The sequence below is a fragment of the Entelurus aequoreus genome, linkage group LG11, assembly GCF_033978785.1.
Source record: "Entelurus aequoreus isolate RoL-2023_Sb linkage group LG11, RoL_Eaeq_v1.1, whole genome shotgun sequence".
NCBI classification, from domain to species: domain Eukaryota; kingdom Metazoa; phylum Chordata; class Actinopteri; order Syngnathiformes; family Syngnathidae; genus Entelurus; species Entelurus aequoreus.
The window spans coordinates 38117157-38131802 of NC_084741.1; the positions used below are offsets into that span (position 1 = coordinate 38117157).

At 36.6% G+C, this 14646-nt stretch overlaps 1 protein-coding gene across 2 annotated transcripts; it reads left to right on the forward strand.

Annotated features, from left to right (window-relative positions):
• Positions 1–5790: 5790 nt before the first annotated feature.
• psenen (presenilin enhancer, gamma-secretase subunit) lies at positions 5791–8189 on the forward strand. 2 transcript variants are annotated; one of them, XM_062064228.1, is made up of 4 exons: positions 5791–5905; positions 6209–6288; positions 6523–6627; positions 7748–8189. In XM_062064228.1, the coding sequence occupies exons 2-4, from the start codon at positions 6228–6230 to the stop codon at positions 7885–7887; spliced, it is 306 nt and encodes a 101-aa protein (XP_061920212.1). In that variant the 5' UTR covers positions 5791–5905; positions 6209–6227; the 3' UTR covers positions 7888–8189. The 2 variants fall into 2 exon arrangements, with proteins under 2 accessions (XP_061920212.1, XP_061920211.1); XM_062064227.1 differs by having other exon boundaries at positions 5815–5961.
• The last annotated feature ends 6457 nt before the right edge of the window (positions 8190–14646 follow it).

Here is a 14646-nt window from a genome sequence, read left to right on the forward strand (position 1 = left end):
TTCTCCACATGTGACTTGTCCTTGTCTGATACCAGCAGGGCAGAGTCATCCGCAAACAAGAACAATTCACAGTCGCTGTAAGACTGTGATGGTTTGATACAAGATTAAGTTAAAGTACCAATGATTGTCACACACACACAAGGTGTGGTGAAATTATTATCTGCATTTGACCCTTGATCACCCCCTGGGAGGTGAGGGGAGCAGTGAGCTGCAGCATTTTTGGTGATTTAACCCCCAATTCCAAACCTTGATGCTGAGTGCCAAGCAGGGAGGTAATGGGTCCCAAGATGGACATTGATGTTACCTGCACCTTATGTAGTAACATGCATCCAGAGACTATTTACTACCTGTTTTGGACTTGTGAAAGCACTCGATCACTATGGCAGCGCATCAGTCATTTCATCCAGGACAACATTCATGACAAATGTGTGCTTTGTTTTAAAGTTAAGTTAAGTTAAAGTACCAATGGTTATCACACAAACACTAGGTGTGGTGAAATTTATCCTCTGCATTTGACCCATCCCCATCACTATAAAAAGTGGGTGACATTGTTATCACCAGGAAAGATGAGGTCACCTACCTAGGTTCCATTCTAGAGGCTAATCTTTCCTGTGATAAAATGGCAGACAGCAGACAGCCAGACAGCAGCTTTATTTGTCCATTCTTAACATGTACAAGACACATAAGAACTGAAATTACATTTTCGGCACAACCCCGCTAAGAGCAGACATACGTTACAGGGAGACAAGACGGGACCGCCAACGGATCAGCCACTTACGGCGCTCCTTAAAAAGGTGGGAAAAAGGTGACATTGGGAAAGGGGGAAGAGTAAAAAAAATATCAGTCTGAGGCTGGACCCTCAGGAGTGGTCCAGACTGAGTCCGAGGAAAAAACCTCACATAGCATGGCACACATAAACATGGTACATGTAATCACAACAACTCGCAACAGAGGAGGAGAGATTTAGGACCCTGGAGGCCGGCTGCCGCTATTAAAGCGCTACTCAGCCCCCACAACCCCGGAGGAATTAAGCAGTGGTGAAGGCGTTGATTTGGGGAGGGGCGTGTGCGTGCATGTATGCCCAATTAACTTGGGTGAGATGTTGAAATTGTCTTTATGGACTGAGGCCGATCTCAAGAGTTCAAGAGTTCAAGAGTTCGACCCAGGTGCTTTTTGAAAAAAAAGGAAGGTTAAAAGCGTCCATCTTTGAGGAGTCCTCAGGGGAGTTTTCAAACAGCCTGTTCCTCAAGGCCATTCGAGGGAGTCAAATCGTAGATTAAGATGTTTTTTCTTCGAGCAGTCAAAACAATGACATTCCTGCTCTGTGTGCTGGCTTCAACAATTCCAATTTATTCTTTCTCTGCGAACTTCATCAAGATGGTATCCATTTTACGATTCAAATCAGCAATCGCTCCCGTCTGTGATCCCACAGCACGACCCAATCCTTCCATTGCGTTGAACAGCCTGTTGGCCCCTTGAGTGGCTGCCATCGTCTTCCGAATTTGACGATACACCAGAGCAATGCCCAGCCCAATCAGCAAATGCCCTGCGATCAAAGCTCCAAATAGGTAGATGTCTTCCACGTCCTCGATGGAAAGGACTGAGAGGCACATGATTCTCCAAGTATTCCAGGAATCTCTCACATACCCCGCAGCAATGGTTCCATCAGGGCAGCCAGGCTCTCTCGAACCTCTTTTCCTTGTCAAAAAGACTGTGTCAATTGCGTCGAGAGTCCTGTTGATCAAATTCATTTTGATGTTTAGATTTGAGGACAGCTCAAGAAAAGAGGCTTCAAAAAAGCTCAGACAAGACAAGGACACAAGAGAGCAAGCAGGGAAGGAAGAGCAGGGAAAAATGTGACCACCCTCACCAAGAGGCAAGACAGAAAAAAAAAAAAAAAAAAGAAAAAAAAAAAGGGTTGGCAACCAAGGTAATCAAAAAGGTCAACCAACGAACGAGATTTCTCTATAGAATTTCCTCTCTGGTCAACAAAAGCACCATGAGGATTCTAGCGGGAACTCTCGTTCAACCCTTTTTCGATTACGCATGCACCTCCTGGTACCCTAGCACCTCCAAAACCCTCAAATCTAAACTCCAAACATCCCAGAACAAGCTAGTCAGGTTAATTTTAGACCTCCACCCCAGCTCACACCTCACTCCCACCCACTTCTCCAAAGTGGGCTGGCTCAGGGTGGAGGACAGAGTAAAACAACTTGCACTGAGCCTAGTCTATAAAATCCGCTACACCTCCCTGATACCGAAGTACATGTCAAACTACTTCCTTAACGTAAATGACCGCCATAACCACAACACCAGGGGGAGCTCCACTAACCACGTTAAACCCAGATTCCGATCTAACAAAGGTCTTAACTCATTTTCTTTTTATGCCACATCAACGTGGAATGCGCTCCCAACAGGTGTAAAAGAAAGGGCATCTCTATCCTCCTTCAAAACCGCAATAAAAGTACACCTCCAGGCAACTTCAACCCTAAACTAACACCCTCCCCGGATTGTAAATAATCAAATGTAAATAATCAAATGTAGATACTTTTTCTTATGCTTTCTGATCTCTCTCTCTCTCTATGTCCACTACTTGCTGTACATATCCTACCTAGTCAGACCTACACTGTTTCAATGTCCATTTCTCTGATGATGCAATTGTTGATGCTGATTGTTGATGACAGAAGTGTTGATACCAACCAAACCTAACCCCCCCTCCATATCCCACACCCCGGATTGTAAATAATGTAAATAATGTAAATAATGTAAATAATTCAATATGTATACTCTGATGATTATCTTGTGTGATGACTGTATTATGATGTTAGTATATATTTGATAGTATATATCTGTATCATGAATCAATTTAAGTGGACCCCGACTTAAACAAGTTGAAAAACTTATTCGGGTGTTACCAGTTAGTGGTCAATTGTACGGAATATGTACTTCACTGTGCAATCTACTAATAAAAGTTTCAATCAATCAATCAATCAATCAATCAATCAATCAATCAATCAATCAATCAATCAATCAATCAATCCCTTGCTCACCCCCTGGGAGATGAGGGGAGCAGTGAGCAGCAGAAGGTGGCCGTGCCCAGGAATAATTTTTTGTGATTTAACCCCCAATTCCAACCCTTGATGCTGAGTGCCAAGCAGGGAGGTAATGGGTCCCATTTTTATAAATACAAGATGGACATTAGGGCTGTAAATCTTTGGGTGTCCCACGATTCGATTCAAAATTGATTTTTTTTTCAATTCAACACGATTCTCGATTCCAAAATGATTTTTTCCCGATTCAAAAGGATTCTCTATTCATTTAATACATAGGATTTCAGCAGGATCTACCCCAGTCTGCTGACATGCAAGCAGAGTAGTAGATTTTTGTAAAAAGCTTTTATAATTGTAAAGGACAATGTTTTATCAACTGATTGCAATAATGTAAATTGGTTTTAACTATTAAATTAAATATGAAATATTTTTATTGTATTTTTATTATATGACTTATTTTATCTTTGTGAAAATATTGGACACAGTGTGTTGTCAAGCTTATGAGATGCGATGCAAGTGTAAGCCACTGTGACACTATTGTTCTTTTTTTTTTTTTTTTTAAATAAATGTCTAATGATAATGTCAATGAGGGATTTTTAATCACTGCAATGTTGAAATTGTAACTAATATTGATAATGTTGTTGATAATATTCATTTTTGTTTCACTACTTTTGGATTGTTCTGTGTCGTGTTTGTGTCTCCTCTCAATTGCTCGGTTTATTGCAGTTCTGAGTGTTGCTGGGTCGGGTTTGGTTTTGGAATTGGATTGCATTGTTATGGTATTGCTGTGTATTGTTTTGTTGGATTGATTAATTAAAAAAAATAAAAAAAATAACACAAAAAATAATTTAAAAAAATAAGAATAAAATCGATTTAAAAAAAATGAGAATCGATTCTGAATCGCACAACGTCAGAATCGCGATTCGAATTCGAATCGATTTTTTCCCACACCCCTAATGGACATTGATGTTACCTCCAACTCTAGCCTAACCCCCCGCCCCCCACCAACACCACATCCCACCTCCCCGGATTGTAAATAATCATGCTTTCTGAGCTCTTTATGTTCACCGCTCGCTATACATATCCTACGAAATGAGACCTACACAGTTACAATGTCCATTTCTCAGATGATACAATTGTTGATGACTGAAATATGCTGATAGCAACAAACTGACCATGGCATTACTGTCCTCGATTGGCCTGCCAACTCCCCTGACCTGAACCCCATAGAGAATTTGTGGGGTATTGTGAAGAAGAAGCTGAAACGCACCAGACCCAATAATGCAAATTAGCTAAAGGCCGATATTGAAGCATCCTGAACATCCATAACACCTCAGCAATGCCACAGGCTGATTGCCTCCATGCATGCCACGCCGCATTGATGCAGTAATCCGTGCAAAAGGATTCCCAACCAAGTACTGAGTGCATTAATTGACATTTTCAAATGTTTGATTTTGTTTTGCTGTTATAAATCTTTTTTTTTACTTGGTCTGAGGAAATATTATAATTTTTTGAGATACGATTTTTGAGTTTTCTTAAGCTGCATGCCATAATCAGCAATATTAAAATAATAAAAGGCTTGCAATATTTCAGTTGATGTGTAATGAATCCAGAATGTATGACATTTTTGTTTTTTTAATTGCATTACAGAAAATAAAGAACTTTATCACAATATTCTAATTTTCTGAGCCAGTCCTGTATTTGTACCATGAATTGATGAACGTGGACCCTAACTTAAACAAGTTGAAAAACTTATTCGGGTGTTACCATTTAGTGGTCAATTGTACGGAATATGTACTGTACTGTGCAATCTACTAATAAAAGTTTCAATCAATCAATCAAAACCTGCACCTTATGTAACATGCATCCAGAGACTGTTTACCACCTGTTTTGGACTTGTGAAAGCACTCGATCACTACGGCAGGGCATCTGTCGTTTCATCCTGGACAACATTCATGACAAATTTGTACTTTGTTTTAAAGATGTGCTATTTGGATTTACACTGTATGAAAAAAATTTTTTTGTCTGTCCATCTGTGTTGGCCCTGCGTTGAGGTGGAGACTTGTCCAGGGTGTTCCCCGCCTTCCGCCCGAATGCAGCTGGGATAGGCTCCAGCACCCCTTCGACCCCGAAAGGGACAAGCGGGCGGATGGAAAACATTTTTTAAAGGGAATTTTATCTTTGCAACCTTATTATACTATTGGCTAAATTGTATATTCATAAATGTAAGTTTCTCAATACCCGACCTGTTTTTTGTGCCTTTAAAAAAGAATTAGAACTCTACTTTAAAACACTCTCTACCTCTAACAACCAAAAAGCTGTGAAAACTATGATGCTCTGTTCCAAATTTGGATTATTTACGGAACTTGTGTGAGACTATGGCTTTACATTTTGTTACATATATATTTTGCATTCTATTCTAGTTACTTTATTGAGTTTACAACCGCCTGGCGCTGTTTTGTACTGTTTTTTTGTACTATTTGTGTACTTGTTTCGATTGTTATTATTTCTTGATTGTATGTAAATATTGCATATTATTAATAAAGGTTTATAAAATTGAAAAAAAAAAAAAAATCAAGTGGTGACTGTTGAACAATGTAACACGAACACATAATTAATTTATTAACTCATTGTAAATAAAAACTGAAAAAAATGTAAATTTCATTTGTATATTTATGCAGCATTTGTGAGTCGCTGTACTGTCCTAGGAAACGTGTGACGACTGACAGCCATGACGCTTTCTGTCATACTCCCAAACACTAGATGGCGATATGCGGGTTTAGTCGGTACACGCCTAACCAAGGATGCAAAGAAGTCACACACAAAGACGGGAGAAGTAGGAAGTAAAGGAACTGGTTTGTTGCCATTTATTTTCCAAACAACGTTTTCCAGTTCTTGTTATAAATAACCGGTAAATTATACATTATCTATATTACAATATCATAAATAAGCAAACCGTAGAGTAGCATCGCCTTGAAATGCCAGAGATATGCCAGTATTTGATTAGGTTGTGCTCGAAGTAGTCGGAGGCTACGCTAGCGAACGAAGATTGTTTTGCAAAGCAATAATACTTTCGTCATTTAGTGTTAATGTCGTTATATTCTCACATCAGTTTGTCAGGTTACCTTGTATGTTGAGATTGTTCCTGTCTGTCACAGAACATCCCACATATTCACAATGAACCTGGAGAGACTTCCAAACGAGGAGAAACTTAACCTGTGCAGAAAGTATTACTTAGGTAAGAGCAAAGACACACACAAATAATAGATATAAGAACGAAATACATGATGTTAAACAATAATGTGTGGAAACTGAAAGCAATTAGGCAGTAACGTCCACACCACTTTTTCCTTAAGTCTATATATATGTTTAACGCTTTAGCTATTTAAACTTAATTTTACTGAATATATTTGTTATTTGCTGGTGCGGGGTACTGTTCAGTAAATTGTGTTAAATTATTTTTTTCTCGCAGGTGGATTTGTCTTGCTGCCATTCCTGTGGCTGGTCAACGTGGTTTGGTTTTTCAAAGAAGCTTTTTTTAAGCCAGTCTACACCGAACAGCTCCAGATAAAAACATGTGAGTGCAGTAACTAATACTAACTTAGTAACGGTACAAACAATAAATTCAACCTCAATGTAACTAATAACAGTGTAGTTCAGAGGTCACCAACCTGTAGTTTGCAATCCACCAATCAATCTTTGAGATTTTACTGATAGATCCCAAAAATATTGGGAAAAATAGATTCATAATTGCATCAATGCCTTGCTCCTTGGAGAGTGACCAACAGATCTGCAAACAGGCATGCATTTTGTTTTTTGAATAAACACGTCTATGCTCTTTGGGTACACATTTTGTTCGATTTCGCAACTTTAATATTTGACTTCTGCACCACCGTATGCTACACCTGTTTGTCATGCACACTTGTTGCGCGATGTGCATAGCGCCAGTTCGAACAAATCCTTGAGCTGACAGTGATGCGGATTGTTAAAACTGACTGTAATATCGTATTAAGTAATTCCAGCTGCAATAACTCCTTTTCCTTCGATTACCATAATTTTTCGCAATGGGAAGCTGACAAGTTAAATATTGCTCACAGAGGGGTGTGCAAAGTGTGGCGTAAAGGCTTTTTTTGTGCCGGTGACGTGTTTTTTGGCTCGTGTAGAAATAAAATTAAACAGAAAAAACTCCAGGAAAATTTGAAAAAATGGAAGAAAAAGGCATAATGATACAATATTGATACTAATAATAACACACATTTTTGTCTTTAAATGTGTCTCTTTTTTAAGCCTTTCTATCAAATTAAAAAGAGTATCTAAAAATATCATGACGGGTGGTAGATTATGTCATGGTCCATTTCCGCTATCAGGTATCTCGGGCTCCAAAAGGTTGGTGACCACTGGTGTAGATGAATGTGTTACATTGTAACTGTTGCGTGGTTGCTGTTCTGCACATTTGTTGTCTCTTATGTAGTGGAAAACCATCAAGCCAAAATTATAATATGAAACATGTCTTGTGAGTTCACCATTTTAGTTTGTAATGTATGAACAAACTCATATATATATATATATATATATATGTGTATATATGTGCGTGTGTGTGTAATTATTGTATATTTAAATATATATGTGTGTGTGCGTGTAACTATTATATATGTAACTAAAAATATATGTAACTATTTTGTTTGCTTTCCATGTAGATGTGAAACGCTCTGCAGTGGGATTGCTGTTGTGGGTGGCAGTACTCACCACTTGGATCACTATTTACCAGCATTACAGAGCCGAGTGGGGCGAAATGGGGGATTACATCTCCTTTAATATTCCACTGGGCATTCCTTGAGCCCCTTTATTTGACTATAATACTTATTTTTCTCCTTAAGATGAATAGTGTGTTCAATAATTCCTACTGGGTGTATGTGTAAAAAATTAGTTGGTTAAAGTTACATGATTTAGTTTGTTCAAGACCAATTGTTCACGCAAGATATCTTAACTTTTGGCAAAAGTGTATTTAGGTTCATGTTTGAAAGTAGTCTGGTTCTACCTTTTGTTATGGATGACTGTTAAAACACTTTTATTTCAAATTCCAATGTGTTTTTTTTCCCCACCCCAAATTAAAACAATGACATATATGTCAACATGTTCTGCAGCAGTATTTTGTTGTTTGAGTACTCCGTCATTATCTTTTCATGGCTCAACAGTGATTTATGATATGGACATGCACATATTCTGCAGTGCAGCAGTGGTCCCCTCAAGTCTGGGGAATTACTGGCGCCTGTTGTGAAACCCAATACCTTAATCCCCTTCTCCCCTTCATATGCCCCCTCAAACCCCACTGTCCTATTATCCTGTATGAGTCATAACATAATCAGTGCCAAATTTAGTCGGTCCAGTCAAAGCTTAGGTGACAGCTTCCACATTACTTAAAAGGGGAGCATGTGTCTGCCGCACATGTGACCGCTGACTTCACACCATTGTGCACAGAAAGATTCAGAAAGAAGGACGTATTCTTCATTAAAAACAGAGGACAGTTCCTAGATGAAGTTTTCTAATCATGGACATAGTTCACCAAAATGTTATATAAGTACATTGGGATGTTATGTGCATTTGTAGCTCGGTCTGTATGGTCTATGAATACAGCTTGAATCAGGCGTGTGCAAAACTTTTTCCACACTGAAAAATCTAAAGAAGCGGGGGCCATTTTGATATATTTTAAGTACAAAGTCAGTAATATACATATAAGAAAAGAAAAGCCTGGATGTCATCCAAAAACATGCTCTAATGAGGACATGGTGGTAGGTGGGTTAAGGTGAGCAAATCTAGTGCTCTTTTTCTTCAACTCATGTCGTAAACTTACCCTGAGCTCTTTGTAAACAAAAATGGCAATGATCATTTGGGAGTTCTTCATTGTTTCAGAAGACATTTTGCATGGTAATTTCACTAAATGTTAGGCAAACATTACGCCAGGAAAGAATAAAAATCATGCTTCAACACATCAAACAACCAGCCACGTGAATGGCCAGCATCACAATGACAGTGTTTTGAAAGCCTATGTAGCCTATGCTAAAGAAGTTGCCACACATGCCATGACTGGCCTCATTAAGGACCAGATCCGGCCCGCCGGCGTCCAAAATCCAGCCTGCGGGAAGTCAAGTTAAATTATAATTTTGTTTTTTTGTTATTTTATCTGTGCTTTCTAATCCATTTTGTACCGCTTGTTACTCTCAGTGTCTCCTAGCCGCTCAGGCAAATCATATTGTCTAAAAATGCATTTTTCCATAGATAACGTGACATCAAGTGCGCACTCTTTCAGTCAATTAGTGTGCAAGGAATATATATATGTATGTATGTATATATGTGTGTGTGTGCGTGTGTGTGTGTGTGTGTGTGTATGGATGGTTAATTTTTTAACCCGATGCGGCCCCCGAGTCAAAAAGTTTGGGGACCCCCTGGTCTAGAATAGAATAGTGTCACAGTGACTTACACTTGCATCGCATCTCAAAAACTTGACAACACACTGTGTCCAATATTTTCACAAAGGCAAAATAAGTCATATTTTTGGTTCATTTAATAGTTAAAACAAATTTACATTATTCCAATCAGTTGATAAAACATTGTACTTTACAATTATAAAAGCTTTTTACAAAAATCTACTACTCTGCTTGCATGTCAACAGACTGGGGTAGATCCTGCTGAAATCCTATGTATTGAATGAATAGAGAATTGTTTTGAATCGGGATAAAATCGTTTTTGAATCGAGAATCGTGTTGAATTGGAAAAAAAAAATCGATTTTGAATCGAATCGTAACCCCAAGAATCGATACTGAATCGAATCGTGGGACACCCAAAGATTCACAGCCCTAATATATATACATATATATATATATATATATATATACATATACACACATATATATATACAAATACACACACACACATATATATATATCAGAATCAGAAATACTTTATTAATCCTCAAGGGGAAATTAAAATTTTCAGCACAATCCCATTCAAGATCAGACAAACATTACACGGAGATGGAACAGGATCCCTGACGGGTCTGACAACTTCCGGCGACCCTTACAAAAAAAGGTGAGATACGTATCTCACCTTTTTTTGTAAGGGTTTGTATATACACACACCTGTACAGGTGTGTGTATATATATGTATACATACAGTATACTGTATATGTGTGTGTATATATATATATATAGTACATATATGTGTGTATATATATATATATACACACATACAGTATGTATGTATATATATATATATATATATATACACACATACAGTATACATGTATATATATACACACATATATATATACACATTCATGTGTATATATATACACACACACACATATATATATACACACATATATATATTTGTGTATATATATACATATATATATATGTGTGTACATATACACATATATATGTGTGTGTATATATATACATATATATGTGCGTACATATACACATATACATGTGTGTGTACACATACATATATATATGTATACACACATATGTATACACATATATGTATATATATATATATATATACACACACACATGTATATACATATATATACACACATATGTATATACATATATGTATATATATACACACACATGTATATACATATATATATACACACATATATGTATATACATATATACACACATACATATATGTATACTGTATATATATACACATTTTTATATACACACACACACATATATATGTATATATACACATATGTATATACCAGGGGTCACCAACGCGGTGCCCGCGGGCACCAGGTCGCCCGTAAGAACCAGATGAGTCGCCCGCGGGCCTGTTCTAAAAAAAAAAAAAAAAAAATTACATCTGCATAGAAAAACACAAGATACACTTTCAATCAGTGCATCAACCCAAACAACCTCCCCCATGCACACTCATCCACACCCACTCACACAAAAGGGGTTATTTCTTTCTGCTACCAATATTCTGGTGCCCACAACATAGACAACACATCTGCAAGGGACACAGTCCCTGAAGCACACATGATTGTATAGGCTGCTGGTCCACTAACATTTTCATTAATTACTATTTTTTATGTAATTATTTTTATATTGTTTTACTTTCTTTTTTTTCTCCAAGAAAATGTTTTTTATTTATTTATCTTATTTTATTTTATTTTTAAAAAAAGGGCCTTATCTTCAACAGACCAGGTTGTCAATGAAATTAGATTTGTTTAAAGGGTTTTTTAAACCAGGCCCAGTCCAGGTAATGTCCAAGCCGGACTCAGCAACACACACCTTCATTCATGTACACAGAAAAAAATTAGGGAACACAACAGATTGCATATAATTTATAAACAAAATAAATTTTCAAAATAAGCATTTATGTACAGTCCAGATTATGTCCAGGTCACTCAAATTAGGGAACACAACAACAGATATCATATAATCTATAAACATAATTATACTTTCAAAATAAGCCTTTGAGGACTTCTCATCTTTTTTTTAATGTTTTTTGGCATCATTATCGTTTTCAACCATGTAACTTTCTAAAATTAGAAAATACTGAATAAATGTTTTAAAGAAAGTAATACTAAGTGAATATCTGTTTTTGGCCTTAAAAATAAACATTTTACAGAGTACTATAATTAAATTGACTAAATCGTGATTGTCAATGAACTCTCCTAAAATAACAGAAACCACATTAAGCTTCATAAACACACCAATCCTTAAACACATTTTTTCAACTTCCACCCAAAACAAAGACACAATATGACAATACCAAAACAAATGCAGGGTGGATTCAGGCTCCTGACAACAAAATCGGCAATCATCTGACTCTGTCATATTCCATAATTTTAACATTTTCCCTGTGGGTAAGAAGTTATAAATAATTTTAATTTGAAAATAACGATTTTGCACATCGATAGTGGTTTTATAGATTAGTTTGAATATGGCATCCCATGGCAACGGGCAGTCAAAAAAGTCCTCCCATTTTCCATTTGTGTTGTATGAGGCAGCCTTCAAAGATTTCTTTATTAAATAAAAATTATATATTTTTCTATGTATTTTAGTTCCTTTTTGCCAACTAGAATTTCTTATTAGAGGTTTACAAACTAATAATTTAGTAGTTCCATAATTAATTATTTGTTTCCATCTTTTCCCAATTACTCCAGTTAGTTGATAAAATGAAAAGGTTGAGCAAGCATCACCATACATAGCTCTAAATTCATCATACTTCATAATTTTACCATTCTCATTGATAATATCATTGACAAAAATGATTCCTCTTTCAAACATATTTTTCCAAAAGAAAGGCTTTCCATCTATTACAATATTAGAGTTCATCCATATTAACTGCTGCAAAATATCGTCTCTTTTTTCTGGCACATAAAATTGAAAACACCACTATGAGTGGATTGTTTCCTTTATGAACCCCGCCATGTTTCCCAGCAGACTCTCTGGGAGGGGATCACTTGTAAAAAAGGATACCATTTCTTTTGATACAGTACATGTTTTTTGTCCAACAGGACATTTGTGTACCACTCAATGTTTAAATACATCTTTGGAACAATTGATGCTTTTAAAGACAGACACATAGCTTCAAGGTTGAGAAGTTTCAGGCCCCCATATTCATACTCTTTGTACAAAACCTTTCTTTTAATCTTTTCTGGTTTGCCGTTCCAGACAAAATCGAAGACCCTCCGCTCATAAATCTTAAAAAAGTTTTGTGATGGAGCTGGTAATGACAAAAACAAATAAATAAATTGAGGAATAATTAACGAGTTGGCAATAGACATTTTACCATACAAGGTTAGGGATTTCCCTTTCCATAATTGCATAATTTTGTCCAGCTTTCTTAGTCGATTATCATAATTTACTGAGCCTAGATCTTCCAGATTTTCTGGGACAACAACACCAAGTATGTTAACTGGTCCATCTGTCCACAAAACAGGGCACTTTGCATTCCATTCGAAAGGACGTTCCCTTTAGATTTCCGATCCTTAACATTTTACATTTATCATAATTAAGCTTAAGGCCAGATTGCTGTGAAAATATGTCCAAAAGATTAAGAAGGTTCCGCAAACAATGAGGAAAAATCTTATCTTTGTGAATCAGCCTTTTCTGACATGAACTTCACCAAGAACAAACACAGAACACGCCTCACTGATGCACATCTGCAAGACTCACTCAGAGTTGCAGTGTCAAGTTACACACCAGAGCACAACACAGTAGTTAACAGCATGCAATGCCAGGCTTCCCACTAACTGACAAAGAAACAGATAACAGATTTGGTGTCCAGTTCAAAGTGTGACATGATTTAAAAATTTGAGAGTTTACTTTTGTATTTTACATGAGTTATTATTTGTACAAACATGGTGCAAAGTAATTCATTATTTGTTAAAAAATGTTAGTGGCTAGCTAGTTAAAATGGGATATTGTGATTTCACAAGACTGTCTTAGAAGTGATCATTTGAAAATGTTCAATTTGAAAAATGTGCACTTAGAGAAAATATAAAAATAAAGTGTTGCATATTGATATTTATCTGTTTCTATATATATTTATTGTGAGACATCATTAAGATGATCAGTGTTTCCACAAAGATAAATATAATTAATTATTAATAATAACAGAGTTAAAGGTAAATTGAGCAAATTGGCTACTTCTGGCAATTTATTTAAGTGTGTATCTAACTGGTAGCCCTTCGCATTAATCAGTACCCAAGAAGTAGCCCTTGGTTTCAAAAAGGTTGGTGACCCCTGGTATTTACACACATATATATATACATACAAACACATACATACATATATATGTGTAGCCCTTAATCACAAGTGTCTCAAAGGGCTGCACAAGCCACAATGACATCCTCGGCTCAAATCCCACATCAGGGCAAGAAAAACCTCAACCCAATGGGCGTAACGAGAAACCTTGGAGGGGACACCCCCAACCCTCCCTGGGTGACCAGTGCAATGGCTGTAGAGTGGACACGGTTAATAATGACAAATGATGAATTGTTTCAATCAGAATCAGATTTGTTGGCCAAGTATGTTTAACACACAAGGAATTTGACTTGGTAGACTGTGCTTGCATTAATTAAATAATTTTTAAAAAGACCCCAATATTTGGACACAAATACAATTTTATTGTGAGATTGTCATCCAGGAACATTTTTGAAATATTTTACTTGCACGCTTCCGTCAGTCTACCCCAGGGCAGCTGTGGCTACAAATGTAGCTTACCACCACCAAAATGTGAATGTGAGCGTGTTAAGTATCTAGTTGATAGAAAAGCGCTATATAATTCTAATACATTATTATTATTATCACTACATGTATTTGTTCAAAAATTGATAACTGTTGTATCTAGTTTAGTCAGGATGTATTTGAGTACCATTTGCCAGTGAGCATACTAGTCAGTCTCCCTATAATCATTTTTGTACTGATGTATGGATTGACCTGATCACTGACCTTACAACATCTACTGTTAAAAAACGTGCAAACAAAATAAATTGTCATTCATCTTTGTATATACATGATTAATGTGGTATTTTTTTGTGATTATTCACACGTTAGCTTATTTTTGACAGTTGTAA